This window comes from Salvelinus namaycush, chromosome 33, assembly GCF_016432855.1.
Source record: "Salvelinus namaycush isolate Seneca chromosome 33, SaNama_1.0, whole genome shotgun sequence".
NCBI classification, from domain to species: domain Eukaryota; kingdom Metazoa; phylum Chordata; class Actinopteri; order Salmoniformes; family Salmonidae; genus Salvelinus; species Salvelinus namaycush.
In genome coordinates, this window is record NC_052339.1 from 15,259,518 (window position 1) to 15,285,145 (window position 25,628).

Below are 25,628 nucleotides of genomic sequence, written 5' to 3' on the forward strand. Positions count from 1 at the left end.
CATTTTTTATTTTATAATTTTTTATTTATTTTATTTAACCTTTATTTAACTAGGCAAGTCAGTTAATTAAGAACAAATTCTTATTTACAATGATGGCCTATCAAAAGGCAAAAGACCTACGGGGACAGGGGCTGGGATTAAAAATAAAAATATATAAAAAATAACATATAATATAGGACAAAACACACATCACGACAAGAGAGAACACAACACTACATAAAGAGAGACCTAAGACAACAATATAGCAAGGCAGCAACACATGACAACACAGAATGGTAGCAACACAACATGACAACAACATGGTAGCAACATTACTGGGCACAGACAACAGCACAAAGGGCAAGAAGGTAGAGACAACAATACATCACGCAAAGCAGCCACAACTGTCAGTAAGAGTGTCCATGATTGAGTCTTTGAATGAAGAGATTTGGATTTGATATGGAGCAGGAGGATGAGGGTCAAGGATCTGAATGGTCTGTAGTGAAAAGACATAGAAAGAAAAGAGATCATGATACTGAAAGCAGTGGACCGTCTATTAAAGAAAGCATGGAGAGGGCCAAGGTAAGAAGCAAGGGTAATAATGTGTCAGAGTGGAAAGTTGTGATGGTGTTTGATGAGACCACAGGGCCTCATTTACACACTATACGATTAACCAATGCCGTAGAGAAAGAGATAGGTGAAGTCAATCTAGCCTGGTTCATTAGAAATGGTAGAATGCTAATATTTTGTGGTACTCAGACTCAGCAATGGAAGCCTGGTTGCAAATGGAAAAGCTTAATGGGTAGAAGGTTAAAAGCTGTGTCCATGGTGCTTATGCTAGGTTGAGGGGAGTCATCACTGGGGTCCCAATACCCAATACCCAATCAGCAACATTTGTGGGGGTTCGAGCATGAACTGCTCGTTTCAGGTCCTGCCACAACATCTCAAATCAGGTTTAGGTCTGGACTTCCAAAACATGAAATGTGTTGCTTTTCAGCCAGTCTGATGTAGACTTTATAGTGTGTTTTGGATCATTGTCTTGCTGCATGACGCAGCTGCGATTCAGCTTCAGCTCACAGACGGATAGCCTGACATCCTCCTGAAGAATTCTCTGATACAGAGTGGAATTCATGGTTCCTTCAATGGAAAGTCTTCCTGGTCCTGAGGCAGCAAAGCATCCCACACCATCACACTACCACCACCGTGCTTGACCGTTAATACGATGTTCTTACTGCGGAATGCAGCGCTTGGTTTTGGCCAGACATAACAGGACCCATGCCATCCAAAAAGTCGACTCAAATTTGCGAAAAAGCACCTGAAAGCACCTGGATGATTGTCAAGACTACTGGAAGAATGTTCTATGGACAGAGTCAAATGTGGAACTTTTTGGACGACATGGGTCCCGTTATGTCTGGCATTAATCAAACACTGCATTGCACAGTAAGAACCTCATACAAATTGTCAAGCACGGTGGTGGTGGTGTGATGGTTTGGGGATGCTTTGCTGCAATCATTGTAGCTACAGGTGAAACAACAAGTTATTGAGTGTAAGAGGGCACCTCACACTTCCCCAATCTCTCTCACTCTCTAATCATGGCATTTACTGTTGCCTACAACCAGAACAAGCAGCTGATCGGAGAGTGAGGCCTCATGCTGTGTTGCAAAGACTACCTGATCAGTATGAAGCGCTATGTGGGGGGCAAGATCAACCTCTGCCTTGGCGTAGACCCCCTCCATCCTGTGGTTCCCGGACTGGACACCATGGATGCTAACCTGGATGGCATTGTCCTGGTGGGGATGGCGCCGTCAGGCTTTGTGTTGGTGACTATAACTGCAACGCTTGCTGTTTGGTGTTTTAGGCTGGGTTTCTGTATAAACACTTTGTGACATCTGCTGATGTAAAAAGGGCATTACGAATACATGTGATTGTTTGATTGTAAGTCGCTCTGGATAAGAGTGTCTTGAATGACTAAAATGTAAATGTTTACCTGGGCTTTTGTCTGTAGAGCTGCTGTGGGAGGCTTCACCCGAACACGCTAAGTGAGATACTCTGCATTTCTGATGTCCCTTTATTGGTTCCTGCAGAATAATACCGCTTAAGTCCCTCAGACCATTCTTACTCCCCTGAGAGCACTAGCCTTCCTGATCCTTTCCTCCCATAGCCAAGAGCTGTCAGAACAATATTAGCACTGTCTGTGTAAGTCTGGTTCTGACAGCATTTACTCTGATCCCTCTCTCCCTGCTATCAATCTGTCTCTCTCCCTCTCCGCTATCCATCTCTCTCCTTTTCCCTCTCCTCCCTCCCTCCCTCCCTCCCTCTCTACTTTCTCTCTCAGCCTCTCATTGCCCCCTCTTTCTTGCTCTCTGCTACCCTCTGCTACCCCCCCCCCCCTCTCTCCTATCTCTCTTTACTATCCCCCTCTTTCCTTCTCTCTTACTGTCCGTTTGATCAGGGCTGTCAGAGGTGTCATGTCAGTTGAGGCGTGTCCAGGGGCACTAGCAGAGCCAGAGGGTTTGAAACTCCACTCAAATTAGACAGTCCAATAACTGATGGAATTAGACACACTCACTGACAGGGAGCTTGTGTAGAAGGTGTGTGTGTGTTTGCGGAGTATGCATGTGTGTGTTTAGGGGGAAACAAAATGGGAGCGAAAAGAGCCAGCCAAAATGTTCCTGTTGAATTAACATCATAGAAGTGTACAAAACATGAACACCTGTTTTTCCAAGACAGACTGACCAGTTGGACACAGTTGAAAGCTATGATCCCTTATTGATGTCACCTGTTAAATCCACTAAAATCAGTGTGGATGGGGTGGAGACAGATTAAAGAAGGATTTTTAAGCCTTGAGATATGGATTGTGTATGTGTGCCTTTCAGAGGGTGAAAGAGCAAGAAACAAAATATTAAAGTGCCTTTGAACAGGGTATGGTAGTAGGTGCCAGGCGCACCGGTTTGAGTGTATCAAGAATGGGTTTTTCACGCTCAACAGTTTCCTGTGTTTATCAAGAATGATCCACCACCCATAGGACATCCAGCCAACTTGACAACTGTGGGAAGCATTAGAGTCAACATGGGCCAGCATCCCTGTGGAACGCTTTTGACACCTTATAGCGTCCATTCCCCCGATGTTCTGAGGGCAACTCAATATTAGCAAGTTTTTCCTAATATTTTGTACACTCAGTGTATGTAGCAACAACGGGCCATTGAAGAGTACAAAGACGCTACAGAATGCATATTCGGACTGTCACTGCATATTTATAGCTGAGGTTATCATATCCTCATCTATGCTCCTAATGTCCCTAATGTTTTGTACACTCAGTGTATACCAACAACATCTTTTGATTAAGAGATGCAAGTATTTTAAGAGAGATCCCTACCAATGAAAAAGGAGCTTGTTTCATGTTTTGCACGACTGTTGCTTCTCAATACATTCCACTAATAATATGTGTATGTGGAAGGTCAGTCTGGTCATAAAGTTGCCTCCTGATGTAATACATACATTACAATTCAATACAACTGCTGCCCTGTAAGATAGATACCCCCATAATACGTTTAAAACATAACTTTTATTAAAAGGTTGCTATGTCGGCTGGCACATCAAAGATCTTATATGAAAAAATACATTCATTTATTACCCAATTGCAACTCCATAAAATACATATTTGCCATTCTTTCGAAAATTATCTACAAACAGATGATTCAAACATTCTACGGTCCAATTTTAGAGCTTTTTCATTATTTACATTTAATTGGTCTGCTAAGATCTCATGGCAGATGTCCAGTTTCACTGGCATGATTAGAGAATCTGTAAACAAGCATGTGGTTAGTGTGTGAGTGTGTGTCCTATCAGCTGCTCCATGTAAGCCTGAACCCAGAAGGCAGGACAGAGTACTGGGCGTTGAACACGACGTAGACGTGGTGTGAGGATGCTGTGAACGGAGCGATATTCGTCTCCTGTGAACGACAAGAAAGAAGGGAGGGCTAGAGGAGAATAACGGGGTACCACATACATAACCCTTGCCCTTATATGACAACAATCATTCATTCTATGTTATAATCTGTATATTAACTGTATAATAAACGCTATTGATAAATTGTACAAATGCCACATAATCCTGATATGCTCTTTTGTTCCTCAATAAAATGTTAATTATTTTTGTTTGCCTGCTGAAAAGCGGTCTATTTTTTAGTGCGAATCACCGTTCATTTTCTGAACTTAATTGTTTATTGGTTCATCGCACCAAAACAAGACCATTTGAGGTTGAGTACGATGATACCTACGTTCCCCACAATAAAATGGAAACAAATCAACAAAGTAAACTAAAGTCCAATATGAATTCCTATGTTACGTACCGCTCCACAGTAAGGGCCAATAGGAGGAGTGCTAGCATCTTTCCCGTCAAACAGCTTCAGGTAGTTGTTCTGGCAGTCTCCTGGGTCATCAATGCTGATCTGGGCGAAGGTGACAGTCACCACACGCCCATTAGGAGCCTTAATGCCCCACTCACAGTGGGTACCGTTGGCATAGGTGCCAGGGTAGTTAGGACTGGTCACAGAGCCGTGGTCTCCGTATAACCGCCCTCCACAACCTGGGGAGAAAACACACAGACACACACATGAAAATACACATACTGCACAGACACACACCTTCAATATAAAAGCAAGCAACTTCTCGGTTGATATCCCCTTATACAATTGTGTACTACAGATACACTGTTAGAACCTTTTGGTAGGCTCCTTTTTTAATAAACCAAACAGCTATTTTGTCATTCAAATGGATAGATCTTGACCATTGTCTCGGTTGCATCATACGGTAAACTACAGAAGGAGGAGATGGTTTAGGACTAGGAATGTGTCTCTCTTGTCTTTGAGGATGGGGACACCCTACAGGGTTCAATCACTCACCCTCTGGAGAAGAGGTCCAGGTGATCTCAAAGCCGTCCTTGGCACCAGAGAAGTCACTCTTGAAGCGCATGTAAAGCTGGTTGGTGCCCGGGAATATAGGATTGGGAAGTGTGGACCCGCAGTACTTTCCTAACAGTGGGGCAGATTCTGTACTGCCCTTCCGGACCTGAGGAACAGGGACGAGACGTTGCCTTTTATAAACATACAACATCAAGGAATGACTGACTGGGATACACAGAATTCATAAAGCAGCTAAATAATATTTTATGTGGTCATCCAAATGCCATTAAAATGTAACATTCCAAGATATGAAAATGGGCATAAAAAACAAACTTATAACAGACTGTCAGGAGAGAATTTCAACCAGGCCCTTGTATGGTATAAAATGGCCATGCATCAAGTAAAGTGGCAGACTGAGCCAGGGTGTCCTCAGACTGTCTGTGTCCTCACCTCTAGGTAATCATAACTACAGGTGGAGTGGGACTCCAGGTTGAAGCTGTTGAAGAACAGAGAGATGGAGTTGTTCTGGGGGGCCATGAGGATGATGGTACAGTCAACATTGTGGGGGTACATGTTAGGCCAGTCGGGGCTCTTCAGGTAGCCGTAGGCCTGCTCATAGGTCCTGCTGCAACCTGGAGGAACACACAGGAGAGACGAATAATCAGACAAGGGAGAAAACACCAGACAAATACATTAAAGATAAAGACATGGGACAAACACAGATGTTTAAAATAAGTCACTAGTAAAAGGAGAATTGGGTAAGAGGGAGCCTCTCCCTCTTAACGGTTGGAAGTCTGCCATCACCATACCTGCCACCTGATAGGTCAGACTCATTCCGTTGCCGGTGATGAAGGCGTCAGACTTGAAGACGATGTGCATGGTCCTCCCGTAGCTGTAGAAGTCTGGGATGTGGTCCGCAGCACAGAACTTGTGTGCCTGTCCATAGTCTCCCTGTGAAACACACAATACAGAAAGATTAAGGGCATTAGAGTAAGTCTTTTTTGGAGACTCACAGAGTAAGTGAAGACAGACTTTCTAAAATAATATTCCCAGTCCTGACATGACAGCTTCACAAGGAGGTGCAAGTATGCCTGTCAGTACAGTAACGGTTACGGCTATCGTCACAGTTACGGTTAAAAGTTTAAAAGAGCTGACATCTAGAGTAGTAGTATCCTACAAATGTAAGTATATAATACAACGTTTAATTTTAGGTGACTTTCAAGTGACCCAAGAACACTCTGTACAAATAGACACATAAAAAAGCAACAACAAAAAATTGGCTAGCCTGTCTCACCACAGGCCAGTCACTCATGTGCAGGAAGTTGGTGTTACAGCTCTGGCTGGGCTGCAGGTTGAACTGCTGTACGGCTACTTTAACGCTCTCCTGAGGGGCGTCCAGGACCCAGCGACACGAGATGAACGGGGGATAGGCGTTGGGGTACATAGGAGATGTTATGGTCTGGACCGCATTTGTAGCATTCAGAGTGCCTCCACAGAGTCCTGGATAACGCGCACACACACACACACACACACACACACACACACACACACACACACACACACACACACACACACACACACACACACACACACACACACACACACACACACACACACACACACACACACACACACACACACACACACGTCTTTTGAATCGCAATACCCACACGCCAATTAATATACAGTACCAGTCAAAAGTTTGGACACACCTACTCATTCAAGGGTTTTTCTTTATTTTTACTATTGTCTACATTGTAGAATAACACATATGGAATCATGTAGTAACCAAAACAAGTGTTAAACAAATCAAAATATATTTTAGATCCTTCAAAGTATCGACCCTTTGCCTTGATGAAAGCTTTGTACACTTTTGGCATTCTCTCAACCAGCTTCATGAGGAATGCTTTTCCAACAGTCTTGAAGGAGTTCCCACATATGCTGAGCACTTGTTGGCTGCTTTTCCTTCACTCTGCGGTCCAACTCATCCAAAACCATCTCAATTGGGTTGAGGTTGGTGATTGTGGAGGCCAGGTCATCTAATGCAGCACTCCATCACTCTCCTCCTTGGTCAAATAGCCCTTACACAGCCTGGAGGTGTGTTTTGGGTCATTGTCCTGTTGAAAAACAAATGATAGTCCCACTAAGCGCAAACCAGAAGGGATGGCGTAGCGCTGCAGAATGCTGTGGTAGCCATGCTGGTTAAGTGTGCCTTGAATTCTAAATAAATCACAGTGTCACCAGCAAAGCACCCCGACACCATCACATCTCCATGCTTCACGGTGTGAACCACACATGCAGAGATCATCTGTTTACCTACTCTGCATCTCACAAAGACACAGCGATTGGAACCAAAAATCTCAAATTTGGACACATCAGACCAAAGGACAGATTTCCACCGTGATTGGCCCAAGCAACTCTCTTCTTCTTTTTGGTGACCTTTAGTAGTGGTTTCTTTGCAGCAATTCAACAATGAAGGCCAGATTCACGCAGTCTCCTCTGAACAGTTGATGTTGAGATGTTTCTGTTACTTGAATTCCGTGAAGCATTTATTTGGGTTGCAATCTGAGGTGCAGTTAACTCTAATGAACTTATCCTCTGCAGCAGAGGTAACTCTGGGTCTTCCTTTCCTGTGGCGATCCTCATGAGAGACAGTTTCATCATAGTGCTTGATAGTTTTTGTGACTGCACTTGAAGAAACTTTCAAAGTTCTTGAAATTTCCAGACTGACTGATCTTCATGTCTTAAAATAATGATGGACTGTTGTTTCTCTTTGCTTATTTGAGCTGTTCTTGCCATAATAAGTACTTGGTCTTTTACCAAATAGGGCTATCTTCTGTATACCACTCCTAACTTGTCACAACACAACTGATTGGCTCAAACGCATTAAGGAAGGAAGGAAATTCCACAAATGAACTTTTAACAAGGAATATCTGTTAATTGAAATGCATTCCACCTCATGAAGCTGGTTGAGAGTTTTCAAAGAGTGTGCAAAGCTGTCATGAAGGCAAAGGGTGGCTACTTGGAAGAATGTAACACTTTTTTGGTTACGACATGATTCCATATGTGATATTTCATAGTTTTGATGTCTTCACTATTATTCTAAATTGGATAAAATAGTAACAAATAAAGAAAAACCCTGGAATGAGTAGGTTTGTCCAAACTTTTGACTGGTACTGTAAATATGTGTTCAATGTTTGTATTTATAATAGTGTGATGGATTAGCCAATGAGTGCAGGGCAGGTGAACTTTAATAGAAAGAAAGGGAGGGAATAGATCATAAGGGTGTCTTACTGTCCTGTGCCCTGTAGGTGGCGTTGAAGCCCCTGTAGCTGATAGAGCTGTCAGTGACGAAGTGTACAGTCAGGAAGTTACTAACAGACACAAAGGGTCCCGGGATTACATCACGTCCACAGTACGTCCCCACCAGAGGGAAGTTCATATTGTCTCCGTCAAAGATCTGATGGTGAAGGGTAGAAGGGGGAAGAAAGAAAGAAAGAAAGAGAGAGAGAGCAGATTAATGAGTGAAAGAACGAACAAACGAGAGAGCAAATAAACGAATGAGTGAACAAATGAATAGAAGGAATGCTAGATCTCCTAACCTTGACGTAGTCGTAATGGCAGGTAGATGTAGACGCTCCCTCCAGTTCAAACGAGGAGAAGGTGAGGTTAATGACTTTGTTGATGGGCATGGTGATAGTCCACAGGCAGTCCATATTGTACTCATAGTTCCCATCACCGTTAGAGTCCGGAGAGCCAAACATGCCTATAGGTGTAGAGAGATAACCCCCACAACCTTGTGCCGGGCCTGGAGAGAGAGACAGGGGAGGAAGAGAAAAGTGGAAGAGGGTAGAGGAAGACATGAGTTATGATATACCGTGGGCTTTGGGAGTTCTCATGCAGGCTTCCATAAGTGAACAGCAGATAGCTCTAAATATCCATGAATTCTCAAAGAAGATTGCATGGCTGTTATTACACATGTATAGGCCTACATGATCAAACAAGGGTGGTACACATTCAAAACAGTACTTGTTGAGTATCCACCCATCAAGTGATATTTAATATCACATCAAGATATCACATGTCCCCATATACTCAGTTGTCCCTCCTGCTGTTGCTGCGCTGTATGCATCAAAACTAACTGAGGGACTGGATGTCTGAGCTCTGAGGGGGTACGCTGTGAACAGTGAACATAATGTGTTAAAACCTATAGAACTCCCAACATTCCCAGAGACAGAGGAGTGTTTGTGTGCGCCGTCATAAATCTTCCCCCTCTGCCCAGTCTGTTCTGCTGCTCACATCCCTCGGAGGGCCTTCTGCTCCATGGGAAACAGGGGCAACCACAGCTGGAGATTGATTTAAGTGTAACACAGAGTGGGGTGATTCACCATGGCTCTCTTCTATGACAATGATGGAATCTTGGATTCTTTCTCAGCCCTCTCTATACTTTATAGAGCCTTTTGTATCTACAGTAGACTATCAAACACAAATCAACCCTCTCTATACTTTACAGAGACATTTGAATCTAGACTATCAAACACTAATCAACTAGATTAAATGCATTAAAATAAATGGCAAAAGAGATTAAAAAAAAAACATTCTCACATTCACGCCCTGTATTCACTAGCTTGATGCATGCATAATGCCCCTCTCTCTCTCTCTTTTGTCCTGGTCTGAGTACACTAATATGGCTGGCTGGCCCCCTGCCCATCGGATGGACAAAAGGCTGTTTATGCGCAGCGGGGCAGTCATTGGGAATGTACAGCCCCCCACACCCCACACAGCGATTTAAGACATGTGGGTTAATATTGGAGAGAGTAGAACAACAATCCTGGCCTCTCACTTCTCTAGAGTGAGTGTAAAACAAACTATGTTAACTTAACGTCGACAGTAGCTTGAGGCCTGAATAAGTATAGGACAATGTAAGATATGTAACCATCTTTTATATAGATACAGTCTGTTGTTTTCAAATAGCCCATATAGTGTCTGGGACACTTAGATAAGAAAAATGTAACACCATCCACTGTTTTTTAATAGACCAATAGAGATGCCAGGTGTAAGATGACCTACCCAAAGTCTCAATGTAGGTGGCCCTCCAGCCAATCCCAGACACGGATGAGTCGGTCGTGAAGGCGATAAACATCTGATTGGTTGTGGACTGGAGGTTGGGTGGGAGTTCCGTGCCACAGAACTGCCCCATTATAGGAGCCATGGCGTTGGGCCCGTCGTACACGATCACATAGTCATAGCGACAGGACGACGACGCCTCCAGATGGAAGGTGTTCCACCTGATTGGTGGATGGAGAGGCAGAGGGTTATGGGACATCTGAGGAGATGTGGGTGTCACTTAAAGCCTGACATGACTATCTGGAAAAGGTGTCAACCTGTTCATGTGGGTTTGTTTAAGCACTGTCAAGCACAGAAAGTCCCTTAGGAGGAAAGTCATTGTTTTGAGTTAGGAGGTGCCTGGTCCATAGAGGAAATCTTTCCTCATACACCGAGACTCTCAAATTCAAATTCAAATTCAAGCTGCTTTATTGGCATTAAAAACATTGTGTCAATATTGCCAAAGCAACAATGTATACAATATACATTGTAATAAAATTATAAACAATGACAAATAATAATATAGAATGGCAGTAAATAATAATACAAAATTAAATATAAAAATAGTAACAATAAAATGGTAACAGGCAATAATCGAATGTAATGTAATAAAAAAATGAAACTATAACTAACTTATAACTAAATAACGGTCATTTTCACCATTACATTGGTACTACAACTACTATCATCATTACCACTACTACCACCACCACCATCATTAAACTGCTATCATTACCATTACCACCCATACCATTACTACTTGGAATGATAAACAACAATAATAATAGTAATAACAATAACAGTAATAACAATAACAGTCATAATAAGTAACAGTCATAATACTGCTTACTATGCAGATGTTATTATTCAGTGTCCCTCAGGCTATGGCAGGCAAATACATATTTGGCTGCAAGAGGAGCCATTGCTCCTTCGCCCATGAGTATTTTTAGTTTTTCCTCTGGGTTTAATAAGTTAAAATTTGGAATAAATGTAGACATTTCTGTGAATAATGAATCTCTTGGTGAGGAATATTTATCACAGTAAAGGAGAAAGTTCTGTGTCTCTGTGTGTCTGTGTCTGTGTCTGTGTCTGTGTCTCTGTCTCTGTCTCTGTCTCTGTCTGTGTCTGTGTCTGTCTCTGTCTCTGTCTCTGTCTGTGTCTGTGTCTGTGTCTCTGTCTCTGTCTCTGTCTCTGTCTCTGTCTCTGTCTCTGTCTCTGTCTCTGTCTCTGTCTCTGTCTCTGTCTCTGTCTCTGTGTCTGTCTGTGTCTGTCTGTGTCTGTCTGTCTCTGTCTCTGTCTCTGTCTCTGTCTCTGTCTCTGTCTCTGTCTCTGTCTCTGTCTGTGGGGGTTATGGTGTGACACAAAGGCATTAACACCTGCAGGTGGAAACAGGGGACATGAGACAGTCTGTTCTCAGAATCAGAATGATCGTACTACACTACAGACATGAGGTACTTATTGTTATCTAAGAATGCAGTCTGTATGTGCTTTAGACTAAGTCAACACTTCAGCTTAAGCCTTGCATTTGCTCCCTGTTCTTATTTTTAATGATGATGGATTGTGTTGGTTTTCTGATCATTATTAGACCTTCTCTGGGTTAGTAGACAAAGCAGCATGTCCCTTGGACTCACTTGAGGTTGATGATCTTGTTTTCAGTGACCACGATGTGGTAGGTACAGTTCATGTTGTGGTGGTAGTTATCGATGCCAGCCGGGCTGCTGACCGTACCAGAAGTGCTGTTGAACACACCTCCACATGCTAACAGTAAAAAAACACTGATTAATACCATTCTGACCATACCAGAAACACAAATCCCTTTATTAGTCTCCTTCCTCCCCCTTTTTTTCTGCTACTTGATTTAAATATACTTGAATGAATCCTACTTAAATTAATTGTGTTTATTTTCAGACTGTATTTTGTTTTGTGTCTTGGCTCTGAGAGAAGAGCTGTTTTCATTATGAAGCATACAAAAAATAAAGAAATAAGGCTTTTTGTTTTTGACTACTCTGAGCTTTCAAATGTGCAGCCAGTCACGCTTACCCTGCCACTCTAGACATGAATCATCTAAAAGGCTCGATGGAGAGTGGTGTCTCCCCCATTATAGAGGCTATAATGGCTGCCCTGTCTGAAGTGTGTGGGTGCCCATCTGAGTCATTTAGCTACTGATGATAATACATATTTACTGTTCTGTCTGACAGGCTGCATGTCTGAATATTACAGAGGTCAGAGTTAAATCCTTATGAATTGAAGGGTGTGTGTGTGCGTGCGTGCGTGTGTGTGCGTGCGTGTGTGCATGCTTTCAGAAAAGTATTCATACCCCTTGACTTATTCCACATTTTGCTGTTACAGCCTGAATTCAAAATGGATAACAACAACAAAAAAATTGCACCCATTTACCACAATACCCTGTAATGACAAAGTTTTTAGAAATGTTATATAATTTGTTGAAAATTAAAGTAGATTTAAGTCAAAACTGTAAATCAGCCACTCGGGAACATTCACGGTCTTCTTGGTAAGCAACTGCAGCGCAGATTTGCGCTTGTGTTTTTGGTTATTGTCCTGCTGAAAGGTGAACCCATCTCCCAGTGTCTGGGGGAAAGCAGACTGAACCAGATTTTCCTCTAGGATTTTGCCTGTGCTTAGCTTTTTTATCCTGAAAAACTCCCCAGTCCTTAATGTTTACAAGCACACCCATAACATAATGTAGCCATCACCATGCTTGAAAATATGTAGAGTGCTACTCAGTAATGTGTTGTATTGGATTTGCCCCAAAACATAACACATGTATTCAGGATAAAAAGTTAATTGTCTCCCCACATTATTTGCCATATTACTTTAGCGCCTTGTTGCAAACAAGATGCATGTTTTGGAATATATTTTTTTTTAAATCAATTAGGTTAGTACTGTGGAGTAACTACAATTTTGTTGAGCCATCCTCAGTTTGTAGTGACTGGATGTATTGATACACCATCCAAAAGAGAAATTCATGAGTGCACCCTGCTCAAAGGGATAGTCAATGTCTGCCTTTCATTTCATTTTTTTATCCATCTACCAATAGGTGCCCTTCTTTGTGGTTGAATCAGTGTTTAAAATTCACTGCTCGACTGATGGACCTTACAGATAATTGTATGTGTGGGGTACAGAGATTTTAAAAAATCATGTTAAACACTATTATTGCACACAGAGTGAGTCCATGCTACTTATTATGTGACTTGTTAAACACATTTTTACTAGGGGACTTATTTAGGCTTGCCATAACAAAGAGGTTGAATCCTTATTGACTCAAGACATTTCAGCTTACATTATTTTATTAATTTATAAAATTAAAAAAAGATTTAAAAAAACATAATTCTGCTTTGACATTATGGGGTATTATTGTGTGTAGGCTAGTGACCAAAAAAATGCAATTTAATCCATTTTAAAGTCAGTCTGTAACACAACAACATTTGGAAAAAGTAAAATGGGTGTGAATACTTTCTGAAGGCACTGTATGTGTGTGTGTGTGGGTCTATTGTGTGTATGTATGTGTTGTCCCTGGCCTGGTATCCATCTGATGTGGCCTTGTATCCAGAGCCCTCTCTCCTCTCAAATCCCCTCTAATTGTTAGAAAGCGCAGCCTCTCTCCATTCCTCACATTCTCCACTGGGCTGAATGGAGCACCAGCGCAACGGCAGCATTCCCCTCTTAATGGTAAACAACCCCAGAACTATGAGGCCCAAAGCCCAAAACTCTGAGCCCAGAGGCTCAGACAGATCCAGTCAGGGCCAGAACGCACTAATACTCAATATGGTAATAGCTACCCCTTGCCTTTTGTAGGCTAGGTGGACGTTTCACCACATTTGCTAACACAAATAAAATCTTCTCAGATCTGTTCAAGTGCATACAGCAAATGTGTCAAACTCCAGTCCTCTGAAGGTAGTTAGGAACTCTCCTCACCTTGTTGTCTAGGTCTAAATTGGAAATGAAAGGAAATAACAAAAACCAGCAGAGGCACGGCCAGGAATTGAGTTGGACACCTCTGGTGGCTTAGGGTCCAAGGGTTGATTTAGAATTGGGCCTCAGACTTGAAGCATGGTACTCACGTATAGCTCTGTACTCAGCCAGGAAGCCGTTGTCGTTGATGATGGAGTCGGAGTAGAAGTTGACCAGCATGGGTCCCAGGGTGCTGAAGGGCCCAGGGATGGAGCTGCCACACACTGTGGCCACAGGGGTCCCCGTAGGGTGGGTACCACCGTACACCTTCACCCCATCAAACATACACGTGGAGTGGGCTAGGACAGGACACAAAGGACACAGGCTAGGACAACATGGGGGGAAAATAACTGTAAAAATAATCATAGTATTATGAATGTGATTTGAAGGTAGAATAAGCGACACACATTTCGGAAGCAGCATATCGGGCTGACTTTCTTAACAGCAAAGAGCAAGAGACAAATCTCTTGTGCAGTTGTTGTTACACAGCTATCATGTTGCAGGAGAGCCAAGATGACCATTTAGATGGTCCTTCTTCTTACCTTCTACCTGGAAGGTGCGGAACTCCAGGATGACAACAGTCTGGGGTCCAACGTCTATGAGGTAACTACAGTCGGAGAATAAGGGGTAGTCGGCTGGGTAGTTGGGCGACACCACCCGGCCGGTGGGGGCAGTGAAGTTAGCCCCACACCCTGAGAGAAGACGCCAACAGAGAGAACTTTATAGTAGTTAAAATACATTGATATATTACGACTGTAAATGTGTACCTAACAGACACTAGTAGTACTCTACTCACTTGTGATGTAGTTGGCTGAGAAGCCTCTTCCTGGAGTTCCAGTGGACTGGAACCTAGTGGTGATGGTGTTGTAGGGAGCGATGATGGGGGCTGGGGCAGTGGTACCACAACCTGTAGCTAGCAGTCCATCAGCGGTCTCACTATCACCTGACCAGACCTACAGGTAATACCACAGAGATAGTAACAAACAGACGTTATGTTCAGTATGTACTGTACAGTAGGGAGTGATGATGTCGACTGGATCAGTGCTGTCACACCCTGCAGCTAGCAGACCACAGAACCAGTGGCGTACCACACACCCCTGCACAGAACCAGTATACAAAATAATTCCCACTCCTTGGGTTCAATATTTTAGTCATATGATGTCAGCGGAGCGTCAACCTTGCAATACCAAAGGCTATTTTAATAGAGGGCGCAATCTTATCAAGCAAGTGTAGGAGATAGGAGGTTCAATAGTGTGTGTTCACCTTGATGTAGCTGCTCTGACACTGCCCGTTGGCATCAGGGATCTGGAAGTCAGAGTTGAAGTTCATCTCCAGGTGGCTACCCTCGGGGGCGATGATGGTCCAGGAACACTCGATGTTGGCAGGGAAGTTCTGGGGGTAGTTGGGAGACTTGATGACGCCAGTGTCAGCGTGTATCACTCCTCCACAGCCTGTAGGGATACAACAGTACATCATGTTTTCACAACATATCACACAACTATCACAGAACAATCCCAAGACCAGGGCTGGGGTGAATTCCATATAAATTCAGTTAATCCAGAAAGTAAACTGAAATTCCAAGTCCGATTTCCATCCTTGCTTAACCCTGGCCAAGACGACATCCTGGTCACTCATCGGCCCATAGCCTACCTGAGGAGTCAGTTGACCAGGTGGCCACAAACCCTCCTCTGGACACTGAGTGATCGGCCAGGAAAACCACCACCAGCTTGTTGGACCCTGATTGGATGGTTCCCGGGGAGGTGGTTCCACAGTACTGGCCAATCACAGGAGACCCTGGGGAGCCCCCGTTGAAAATGGTGACAGAGTCCCAGCCACAGGTATTGTGAGGCTCCAGGTTGAAGTAGCTGAAGGTGAGCTGAGGGGGACAACAGGGGGTAAATGGAGGGGTGGTTTGAATGTTTTTTAAGGTAAATCTGTATGGTATGTGATGGCTGTTTGTGTTGCACAAGTTGAGTTTATATTATACCATCCAATTTATAGCATCAGCTCTGCATAAATACCATACACTACATCAATGTTACTATTAATGTCACTATTACCTAAGAAATTGACCATCCAGGTAAACAAATATAACAATCACACCATCTACCAGAAGACATTAGAGAAACGCATCACAAATCCTCTTCACTTCCCAATATGGCTAGCTAGCTAGTTCACATGCTGATTGATATTGGTCTTACAGTGTTAGCTATGTAGCTAACTTTAGCTACCAAACCACACACACAAGATTTAACCCAGCTCCAGGACGTGCTGCTGAGGGATTCTCTACTACTCACAGTGATGGTGTGGCCCTCAGGGGCCTCCAGTAACCAAGCACAGCGACTGGGGCTGGGGTAGAGGTTAGGGTAGGCAGGGCTGGAGATTACGCCTCCCTGTCCGGTCTGCCAACCACCACATTCTATAGGGAGGTAAGGAGACAGAGGTAGAGGTTAGGAGCTAGACACAATGGCTGAGTAAAAAGGTAAATGTTTGGGAAGGCAGGATTATACCTCCTTCCCCAGTCTACCAACCACCCCGCTATATAGGGAGATGGAGAGGTTATGAAGATTGTAATGCTACATTTCATATCTTGATGCCTTAGTGGAGCATTGATCTGTGTCTGATATCCCTCCGAATAAAACTAGTGGTGCTTGGACCACATGATGTTGAGTTTAGAGACATTGAGGAACTGTACGTGAGAGATGGGGCTAAGCTCACCGGAGAATAAGTACTTGGCCTTGAAGCCCAGGTCTCCTATAGCTTGGTTGGTTTGGAAGTGGACCCAGAGTTCAGGGGTGGACACCACCAGGGGAATCATAGGAGTGGTCTGGCCACAGAACTGGGCCAGCAGCTCCCCGCTAGAGTCACCTAGGAAAGGAAGATGCACAACATCCACACAGTTACACAGCCGGTTTCTGGGGATCAGTTACAGAAAGGTTAGGCACATAATCACTTGTCTTTATCACTTCGGGGAAATTTCCCAGACACAGATTACGATTAGTCCTGGAATAAAAAGCAAGCTCAATGAAGAATCTCCATTAAAAGTGCTTTTTAGGGCATCCCGAGTGGCGCAGTGGTCTAAGGCACTGCATCGCAGTGCTAGAGGAGTTACTACAGACCCGGATTCATTCCCGGGCTGTGCCACAACCGGCCGTGGCCGGGAGTCCCATAGGACGGCACACAATTGGCCCAGCGTCATCCGGGTTAGGGGAGGGTTTGGCAGGTGGGGCTTTACTTGGCTCATCGCGCTCTAGCGACTCCTTGTGGCGGGTCGGGTGCCTGCAGGCTGACCCCGGTCGCCAGTCGAACGGTGTTTCCTCCTACACATTGGTGCGGCTGGCTTCTAGGTTAAGCTGGTGGGTGTTAAGGAGTGCAGTTAGGCGGGTCATGTTTTGGAGGACGCATGACTCCACCTTCGCCTCTCCCGAGCCCGTTGGGGAGTTGCAGCAATGAGACAAGATTGAAAATGGTGGAGAAAAAAAGGGGTAAAATTTAAATGCAAAAAATATATATATTTTTTTCTCCCTACGGCTATGCTTAAATCTGTGTCTGTGAAACCGCCCCAATGAGTAGTTACTTTGGATATGAACGTAAACATTCTTCGATTAGCAAAACGACACATCCAGCGTTGTGACTCACCGAGGCGGAACTCTATGTAGTCGGACTCGCAGGTCTGATGGTTCTCCAGGTGTAGGTCTTCTAGGATGACCACGATGGACGAGTTGATTTGTGTAGGGTTCTGGATCAGCCACTCACAGTTCAGGTTGTTGCTGTAGTTAGAGGCGAGGTAGCCCGGGGAGGTGAAGTTACCTCCAGCTGGGTCACTGAGGATGCCACCACACACTATGGAGAAGGACAGAGGTTAAGAACAAGAAAGCACTGAAGGGTATTTTAAATGTATGATATTTCACTTAAGAGCAGTTCTGATAATTCAAATCCAAATGTTAACATCCCTATGAGGATGGCAACACACTTTACACATTAAAGACATACTTTGCATAAAAAGTGTCTTTAAATGTCTTTGAAAGAGGTAAAAACTGCAATGGCCGCCTTTATTATTAACCCTTATTAACCCTGAGAACACATGATCTTATACTAACATCCTGGGGAAAGTTGCTAGGAAAAGGAGAGTAAAGCTGTACTCACATGCATCTTCATTGGAGGAGTAGGTAGCTGTAAAGCCTCCATTGGAGACAGAGGAGTCGGTACGGAACACTACAGTCATGGTGTTGCCTGACGACTTAACCTGGTAGCCTGTTGGCACGGTGCCACACAACCGCTCGATATGAGGGGCGGTTACCGCCACGCCGTTTAACACCTGAGGGAGGAGAACCACGCCATCAGAACCAGTTAGAACTATTAGAACTGCATTAGAACCAATAAAGTCAAACTGGAAGCATGGAAAGAACCATGGATGTGACCTGGCTGATTATGTGCTAGAAGAATTGAGTAGAATTTAATCTTAGATGATATGACTACACAGCAAGTGGAAGCAAATGAGAAAATAAAACAACACACCAACTTAAATGATGAAAAAGTGAACCTAAAAGAAGAGAAGCTGAAAGATAAGTGGGACCCACATCCACATAGTCGGCGTAGCAGCTGCTGATGCTGGTGCCCTCCAGCCGAAGGTCGTTGATGGTGAGAGTGACCCTCCTGCCCGGGACCACAGTGATCTCCCAACGACATGTACGGCTGTGAGGGTACAGGTTGGGATAGTTAGGGGACGAGATGGTCCCCGAGGGAGCGTTCAGCTCACCTCCACACACTGTAGGGGGACAGGACGGAAAGAATGAGAAAGAAAGAACGGGTTGTTAACATCAACACAGCTTATTAACTTTTACTGTCAGCTAGTCATTTTCACTGCTAATACCAATATTACACAAAGCTATGACACAGAAATCACACACACAGCTCATTTGGAAAGTTCAGACCTTCCCCTTTTCTACATTTTGATATGTTACAGCCTTATTCTAAAACTGATAAAATCTTGTTTTTCCTTATCAATCTACACACAATACCCCATAATGACAAAGCGAAAACAGGTTTTCAGAAACGTTTGCTAATTTATAAAAAAACAGATACTTTATTTCAGACCCTTTGCTATGAGACACCTAAATTGAGCTCAGGTACATTCTGTTTCCGTTGATCATCCTTGAGATGTCTCTACAACTTGATTAGAGTCCACCTGTGGTCAATTCAATTGATTGACATGATTTGGAAAGGCACACACCGTTGACAGTGCATGTCAGAGCAAAAACCAAGCCATGAGGTTGACGGAATTGTACGTAGAGCTCCGAGACAGGATTGTGTCGAGGCACAGATCTGGGGAAGGGTATAAAAACATTCTGCAGCATTGAAGGTCCACAAGAACACAGTGGCCTCCATCATTCTTAAATGGAAGAAGTTTGGAACCACCAACACTCTTCCTAGAGCTAGCAGACCCGGCCAAACTGAGCAATCGGGGGAGAAGGGCCTTGGTCAGGGAGGTGACCAAGAACCTGATGGTCACTCTGACAGAGCTCTAGAGTTCCTCTGTGGAGATGGGAGAACCTTCCAGAAGGAAAACCATCTCTCAGCACTCCACCAATCAGGCCTTTATGGTAGAGCGGGCAGGCAGAAGCCACTCCTCAGTAAAAGGCACATGACAGCCCGCTTGGAGTATGCCAAAAGGCATCTAAAGACTCTCAGACCATGAGAAACAATATTCTCTGGTCTGATGATTTCAAGATTGAACTCTTTGCCCTGAATGCCAAGCGTCACGTCTGGAGGAAACCTAGCACCATCCCTACGGTGAAGCATGGTGGTAGCAGCATCATGCTGTGTTTTTGTTTTCAGCGGCAGGGACTGGGAGACTAGTCAGGATCGAGGGAAAGATGAACGGAGCAAAGTACAGAGAGATCCTTTATGAAAACCTGCACCAGAGCACTCAGGACCTCAGCCTGGCTGAAGGTTCACCTTCCAAAAGGACAATGACCCTAAGCACACAGCCAAGACAACGCAGGAGTGGCTTTGGGACAAGTCTCTGAAGAATGTGAGAAACTCCCCAAATACAGGTGTGCCAAGCTTGTACCCAAGAAGACTCAAGGCTGTAATCGCTGCCAAAAGATGCTTCAACAAAGTACTGAGTAAAGGGTCTGAATACTATGTGTGATATCAGTTTTTTATTTGTAATACATTTGCAAAAATTTCAAAAAATCTGTTTTTGCTTTGTCATTATGGGGTATTGTGTGTACATTTAAGAATAAGGCTGTAACGTTACCAAATTTGGAAAAAGTAAAGGGGTCTGAATACTTTCCGAATGCACTGTAATTGACTTGTACCTTCCACACTGCCCACAAAGGACAGAGTGAATCCTGGGGCGTTTCCACTGCTGTCGCTGACAAACTTGACATAAGCAAAGCTGTCTCCTGTTTCCACAGGGCTAGGTATGCTGTTCCCACAATGCTTTCCCAGGAAGCGCCCTGGAACAGGACATACCGGCAACACATTCCTCAACTTAGACAAAATGAATTACACAAATTGACAAACTGAATTAGACTTCTTAGAAAAGAGATATAACACCGCTGTCATTTTTAGGCAGAACATTTCTAGAAACATGTCAAGAATCCGTAAACATAGAACAGGTTACCTGAGGCATTGTACTCTCGTATCTCGACATAGTCACCGCTGCAGTCTACTGTGCTCTGCAGGCTGAAGTTGTTGAAGCTGATGGTGAGGTAGTGTCCTGTAGGGCCCTCCAGGTACCACTCACAGGATAAGCTGTCTGGGTAGTTCGCAGGGAAACCTGGGCTCTTGAGGTTAACACTCTGGCCAGTGTATGTGCCTCCACACGTGGCTGTGTTGGATTGAAAAGACAAAAAAACTGAGATTGAGATCCGGGTCATTCCAAGTATCTCCTGCATCTTGTAGAAGAGGCAGCAAAATACATCTGCGTTCTGAAATATGTTTGATGCTGTAACATGCCCACTGAAAGATTTCATGGTCTATGTAGGTGGTAAAGTGTATTTGAGTGAGTGTGTGAGCGTGTGCGAGACTGTACTAGGGAGTGTGGCGGAGTGGGTTGATTCTGTTCGAGTTACACACACTCACCGATGGAGTACTTGGCCTTGAAGCCCTTGTGTGTGATGCTGGAGTCTGTGCGGAAGCGCAGGTACATGGTGGAGCCAGTGGAATGCTCGGTAGAGGGCCTGGTGTTGCCACACAGTTTTGCGAGGGAGTTAGCATCAGAGGTGGCACCATCACGGACCTCAACGTAGTCATATAAACAGCTGATGACAAAACATTGGGGGTAAATCTCATGAAATTGTTTTCTTCAAAAAATGTAACAACAACAGAATGGTACAATATATAGCTCTTGGATCCATTCTATTAGAAACACTGTCATACTCTGTGCTCATATATAAGAAACATATGGCGTTCTGTACTCATATATAAGAAACATGACATAAGAACTTATAACAAGTACAAGTAAAAAGAAACATGATGAAGAATTACAACATGACGATGATATCAAATGGGACATTTTCATACTTGGACGTGGGCTCGATGTCGAATTCATCGTCAAAGTCGATCTGGACAGACTCCCCGTTGGGCACGGTGATGACCCAGATACAGTCCATGTTCTGGGGGTAGTTCTGGGGGTAGTTGGGTGACGTGATATAGCCTGGAGGGTCTGAGTCACTCAACACAATGCTTCCTCCACAAGCTACAGGAGGAGAGGAAATACATGTGATTAGGAAAATCTAGAAATCAGAAAGTATTTTCTCACATACACTTTGACTTCTATGCTCTTAAGCCCAAAATACAGTGATGTCTCAATAATGTAAAAACATACATTACAGTGTTTCTATCTAAACCTTTGATTGTCTGTGTTATAAACATGTTATAACAATTTACTGTTATTACAGTCTCACCCTGGCTGTGGGCCTCAAAGATCAGTTTGAAGCCACTGCCCTCGTTGGTGGCGTCTGAGATGAATCGTATGTGGAGGTTGTTGTCTGTTGTCTGGGTGATGGAAGGGGGGCTGGTGCCACACAGACGACCCCCCAGAGAGGGGGCTGAGGCATCCGGACCGTTCCTCAACTAAGACAGACAAGCGGCGGGTTGAACACACACGCGCACACACACACAGTAACAATCACAGTAACGCACGCACACACACAGAGGGGTAAGGGTCATGTTACAATCCATATCACTCCCTGGGTAAATTGAATCTGTCAGAGCAAATCACTCTTCCTGGCTATAACAAGGTGTAGTATATTATGTGTAGTGTAGTATATAACTGTGACTTTCAAAATTATTTAGGAGACTGGTTCATTCACTATATAAACTCAGCAAAAAAAGAAACGTCCTCTCACTGTCAACTGCGTTCATTTTCAGCAAACTTAACGTAAATATTTGTATGAACATAAGATTCAACAACTGAGACATAAACTGAACAAGTTCCACAGACATGTGACTAACAGAAATGGAATAATGTGTCCCTGAACAAAGGGGGTGTCAAAATCAAAAGTAACAGTCAGTATCTGGTGTGGCCACCAGCTGCATTAAGTACTGCAGTGCATCTCCTCCTCATGGACTGCACCAGATTTGCCAGTTCTTGCTGTGAGGTGTTACCCCACTTTTCCACCAAGGCACCTGCAAGTTCCCGGACATTTCTGGGGGGAATGGCCCTAGCCCTCACTCTCAGATCCAACAGGTCCCAGACGTGCTCAATGGGATTGAGATCCGGGCTCTTCAGCTGGCCATGGCAGAACACTGACATTCCTGTCTTGCAGGAAATCACACACAGAACGAGCAGTATGGCTGGTGGCATTGTCATGCTGGAGGGTCATGTCAGGATGAGCCTGCAGGAAGGGTACCACATGAGGGAGGAGGATGTCTTCCCTGTAATGCACAGCGTTGAGATTGCCTGCAATGACAACAAGCTCAGTCCGATGATGCTGTGACACACCGCCCCAGACCATGACGGACCCTCCACCTCCAAATCGATCCCGCTCCAGACTACAGGCCTCGGTGTAACACTCATTCTTTCAACGATAAACGCGAATCCGACCATCACCCCTGGTGAGACAAAACCACAACTCGTCAGTGAAGAGCACTTTTTGCCAGTCCTGTCTGGTCCAGCGACGGTGGGTTTGTGCCCATAGGCGACGTTGTTGCCGGTAATGTCTGGTGAGGACCTGCCTTACAACAGGTCTACAAGCCCTCAGTCCAGCCTCTCTCAGCCTATTGCGGACAGTCTGAGTACTGATGGAGGGATTGTGCGTTCCTGGTGTAACTCGGGCAGTTGATGTTGTCATCCTGTACCTGTCCCGCAGGTGTGATGTCGGGCTGTACCGATCCTGTGCAGGTGTTGTTACACGTGGTCTGCCACTCCGAGGACGATCAGCTGTCTGTCCTGTCTCCCTGTAGCGCTGTCTTAGGCGTCTCACTGTACGGACATTGCAATTTTTTGCCCTGGCCACATCTGCAGTCCTCATGCCTCCTTGCAGCATGCCTAAGGCACATTCACGAAGATGAGCAGGGACCCTGTGCATCGTTCTTTTGGTGTTTTTCGGAGTCAGTAGAAAGGCCTCTTTAGTGTCCTAAGTTTTCATAACTGTGACCTTAATTGCCTACCGTCTGTAAGCTGTTAGTGTCTTAACGACCGTTCCACAGGTGCATGTTCATTAATTGTTTATGGTTCATTGAACAAGCATGGGAAACAGTGTTTAAACCCTTTACAATGAAGATCTGTGAAGATATTTTGATTTTTACAAATTATCTTTGAAAGACAGGGTCCTGAAAAAGGGATGTTTATTTTATTGCTGAGTTTATAATCAACCTGATCATTCTTCAAATAACTATTTGTCTAAGCAGCATCCATTGGTGATATACAACTATACAAGTTATATAAAATATTATAAACATGTCACAATGCATTTGATGTTAGTAAATATTATATTCAATATCTACTCTACTCAATTATATTATACTATATTATACTATTTTCTCTAATCTAATATCTAATTTATTCTATTCTACTCTGCAATGCTCTTCTCTACTCTATTCTATTTGATTCTATTACAGGGCATTCGGAAAGTATTCAGGAATTTTTGCAAATAACTTACTTACATAACTATTCAGACCCTTTGCTATGAGACTCGAAATGAAGTTTAGGTACATCCTGTTTCCATTGATCATCCTTGAGATTTTTCTACAACTCGATTGGAGTCCAGCTCTGGTGAATTTAATTGATTGGACATGATTTGGAAAGGCACACACCTGTCTTTATATATTAAAAGGTCCCACAGTTGACAGTGCATGTCAGAGCAAAAACCAAGCCATGAAGTCGAAGGAATTGTCCGTAAAGCTCCGAGACAGGATTGTCGAGGCACATATCTGGGGAAGGGTACCAAAAAATGTCTGAGGCATTGAAGGTCCCCAAGAACAGGGAGGTGACCCAATGGTCACTGACAGAGCTCCAGAGTTCCTCTGTGGAGATGGGAGAACCTTCCAGAAGGACAACCATCTCTGCAGCACTACACCAAACAGGCCTTTATGGTAGAGTGGCCAAACGGAAGCCACTCCTCAGTAAAAGGCACATGACACCCCGCTTGGAGTTTGCCAAAAGGCATCTAAAGACTCTCAGACCATGAGAAACAAGATTCTCTGGTCTGATGAAACCCAAGATTGAACTCTTTGGCTTGAATGCCAAGCGTCACGTCTGGAGGAAAACTGGCACCATCCCTACGGTGAAGCATGGTGGTAGCAGAATCATGCTGTGGGGATGTTTGTCAGCGGCAGGGAATGGGATACTAGTCAGGATCGAAGGAAAGATGAACGGAGCAAAGTACAGAGAGATCATTGATGAAAACCTGCACCAGGGCGCTCAGGACCTCAGACTGGGCCGAAGGTTCACCTTCCAACAGGACAACGACCAAAAGCACACAGCCAAGACAACGTCCCTGAGTGGCCCAGCCAGAGCCCGGACTTGAACCAGATTGAACATCGCTGGAGAGACCTGAAAATAGCTGTGCAGTGACGCTCCCCATCCAACCTGACAGAGCTTGAGAGGATCTACAGAGAAGAATGGGAGAAACTCCCCAAATACAGGTGTGCCAAGTTTGTAGCATCATACCCAAGAAGACTCGAAGCTGTAATCGCTGCCAAAGCTGCTTCAACAAAGTACTGAGTAAAAGGACTGAATAGTTACATAAATGTGATATTTAATTTTTATATATTTGCAAACATTTCTAAAAACGTGTTTTTGCTTTGGCAGTATTGTGTGTCGAATGATGAGGGGGGAAAAAAACTATTTAATACATTTTAGAATAAGGCTGAAACGGAACAAAATGTGGAAAAAGTCAAGGGGTCTGAATACTTCCCAAATGCACTGTATCTCACCTCTAGGTAGTCTCCAGAGCTGCAGGCGGTGCCGAAGCCCTGGACCTGGAACGGGCTCTGGATGTTAACAGACACTCTGAAGCCTGGGGTCACCATCACGTGCCAGCTACAGTCCAGATTGGACGGGTAGTTCTCGGGGTACCGCGGGGTGGAGAGTACACCCCTGTCCACGTGCAGCAGACCACCACAACCTAGAAGGAGAATTAGAAAACAATAACTTCATTGTCACTTGTCAAAGAGATACTGAGAGTTTTCTTTTTCCTTTAGATAAATACA

General features: G+C 44.1%; 1 protein-coding gene across 1 annotated transcript in view; it reads right to left on the reverse strand.

Moving 5' to 3' along the window:
- Positions 1 to 3,525: 3,525 nt before the first annotated feature.
- The window catches only part of cubn (cubilin (intrinsic factor-cobalamin receptor)), a 52,866-nt gene continuing 30,763 nt past the window's right edge, over positions 3,526 to 25,628 (reverse strand). Inside the window, exons 41-66 of the mRNA XM_038972663.1 lie at positions 25,353 to 25,543; positions 21,878 to 22,046; positions 21,495 to 21,669; positions 21,054 to 21,232; positions 20,593 to 20,799; positions 20,285 to 20,425; positions 18,542 to 18,729; positions 18,108 to 18,279; positions 17,601 to 17,804; positions 16,680 to 16,829; positions 16,259 to 16,380; positions 15,612 to 15,837; positions 15,225 to 15,412; positions 14,758 to 14,914; positions 14,504 to 14,653; positions 14,072 to 14,260; positions 11,621 to 11,747; positions 9,954 to 10,171; positions 8,486 to 8,691; positions 8,178 to 8,343; positions 6,178 to 6,383; positions 5,693 to 5,834; positions 5,334 to 5,515; positions 4,884 to 5,049; positions 4,332 to 4,567; positions 3,526 to 3,932 (exon numbers count right to left, since the gene is read on the reverse strand). Of these exons, the coding sequence (XP_038828591.1) occupies positions 3,825 to 3,932; positions 4,332 to 4,567; positions 4,884 to 5,049; positions 5,334 to 5,515; positions 5,693 to 5,834; positions 6,178 to 6,383; positions 8,178 to 8,343; positions 8,486 to 8,691; positions 9,954 to 10,171; positions 11,621 to 11,747; positions 14,072 to 14,260; positions 14,504 to 14,653; positions 14,758 to 14,914; positions 15,225 to 15,412; positions 15,612 to 15,837; positions 16,259 to 16,380; positions 16,680 to 16,829; positions 17,601 to 17,804; positions 18,108 to 18,279; positions 18,542 to 18,729; positions 20,285 to 20,425; positions 20,593 to 20,799; positions 21,054 to 21,232; positions 21,495 to 21,669; positions 21,878 to 22,046; positions 25,353 to 25,543 (4,565 nt within the window). The 3' untranslated portion in view covers positions 3,526 to 3,824. The remainder of the gene's footprint in view (positions 3,933 to 4,331; positions 4,568 to 4,883; positions 5,050 to 5,333; positions 5,516 to 5,692; positions 5,835 to 6,177; positions 6,384 to 8,177; positions 8,344 to 8,485; positions 8,692 to 9,953; positions 10,172 to 11,620; positions 11,748 to 14,071; positions 14,261 to 14,503; positions 14,654 to 14,757; positions 14,915 to 15,224; positions 15,413 to 15,611; positions 15,838 to 16,258; positions 16,381 to 16,679; positions 16,830 to 17,600; positions 17,805 to 18,107; positions 18,280 to 18,541; positions 18,730 to 20,284; positions 20,426 to 20,592; positions 20,800 to 21,053; positions 21,233 to 21,494; positions 21,670 to 21,877; positions 22,047 to 25,352; positions 25,544 to 25,628) is intronic.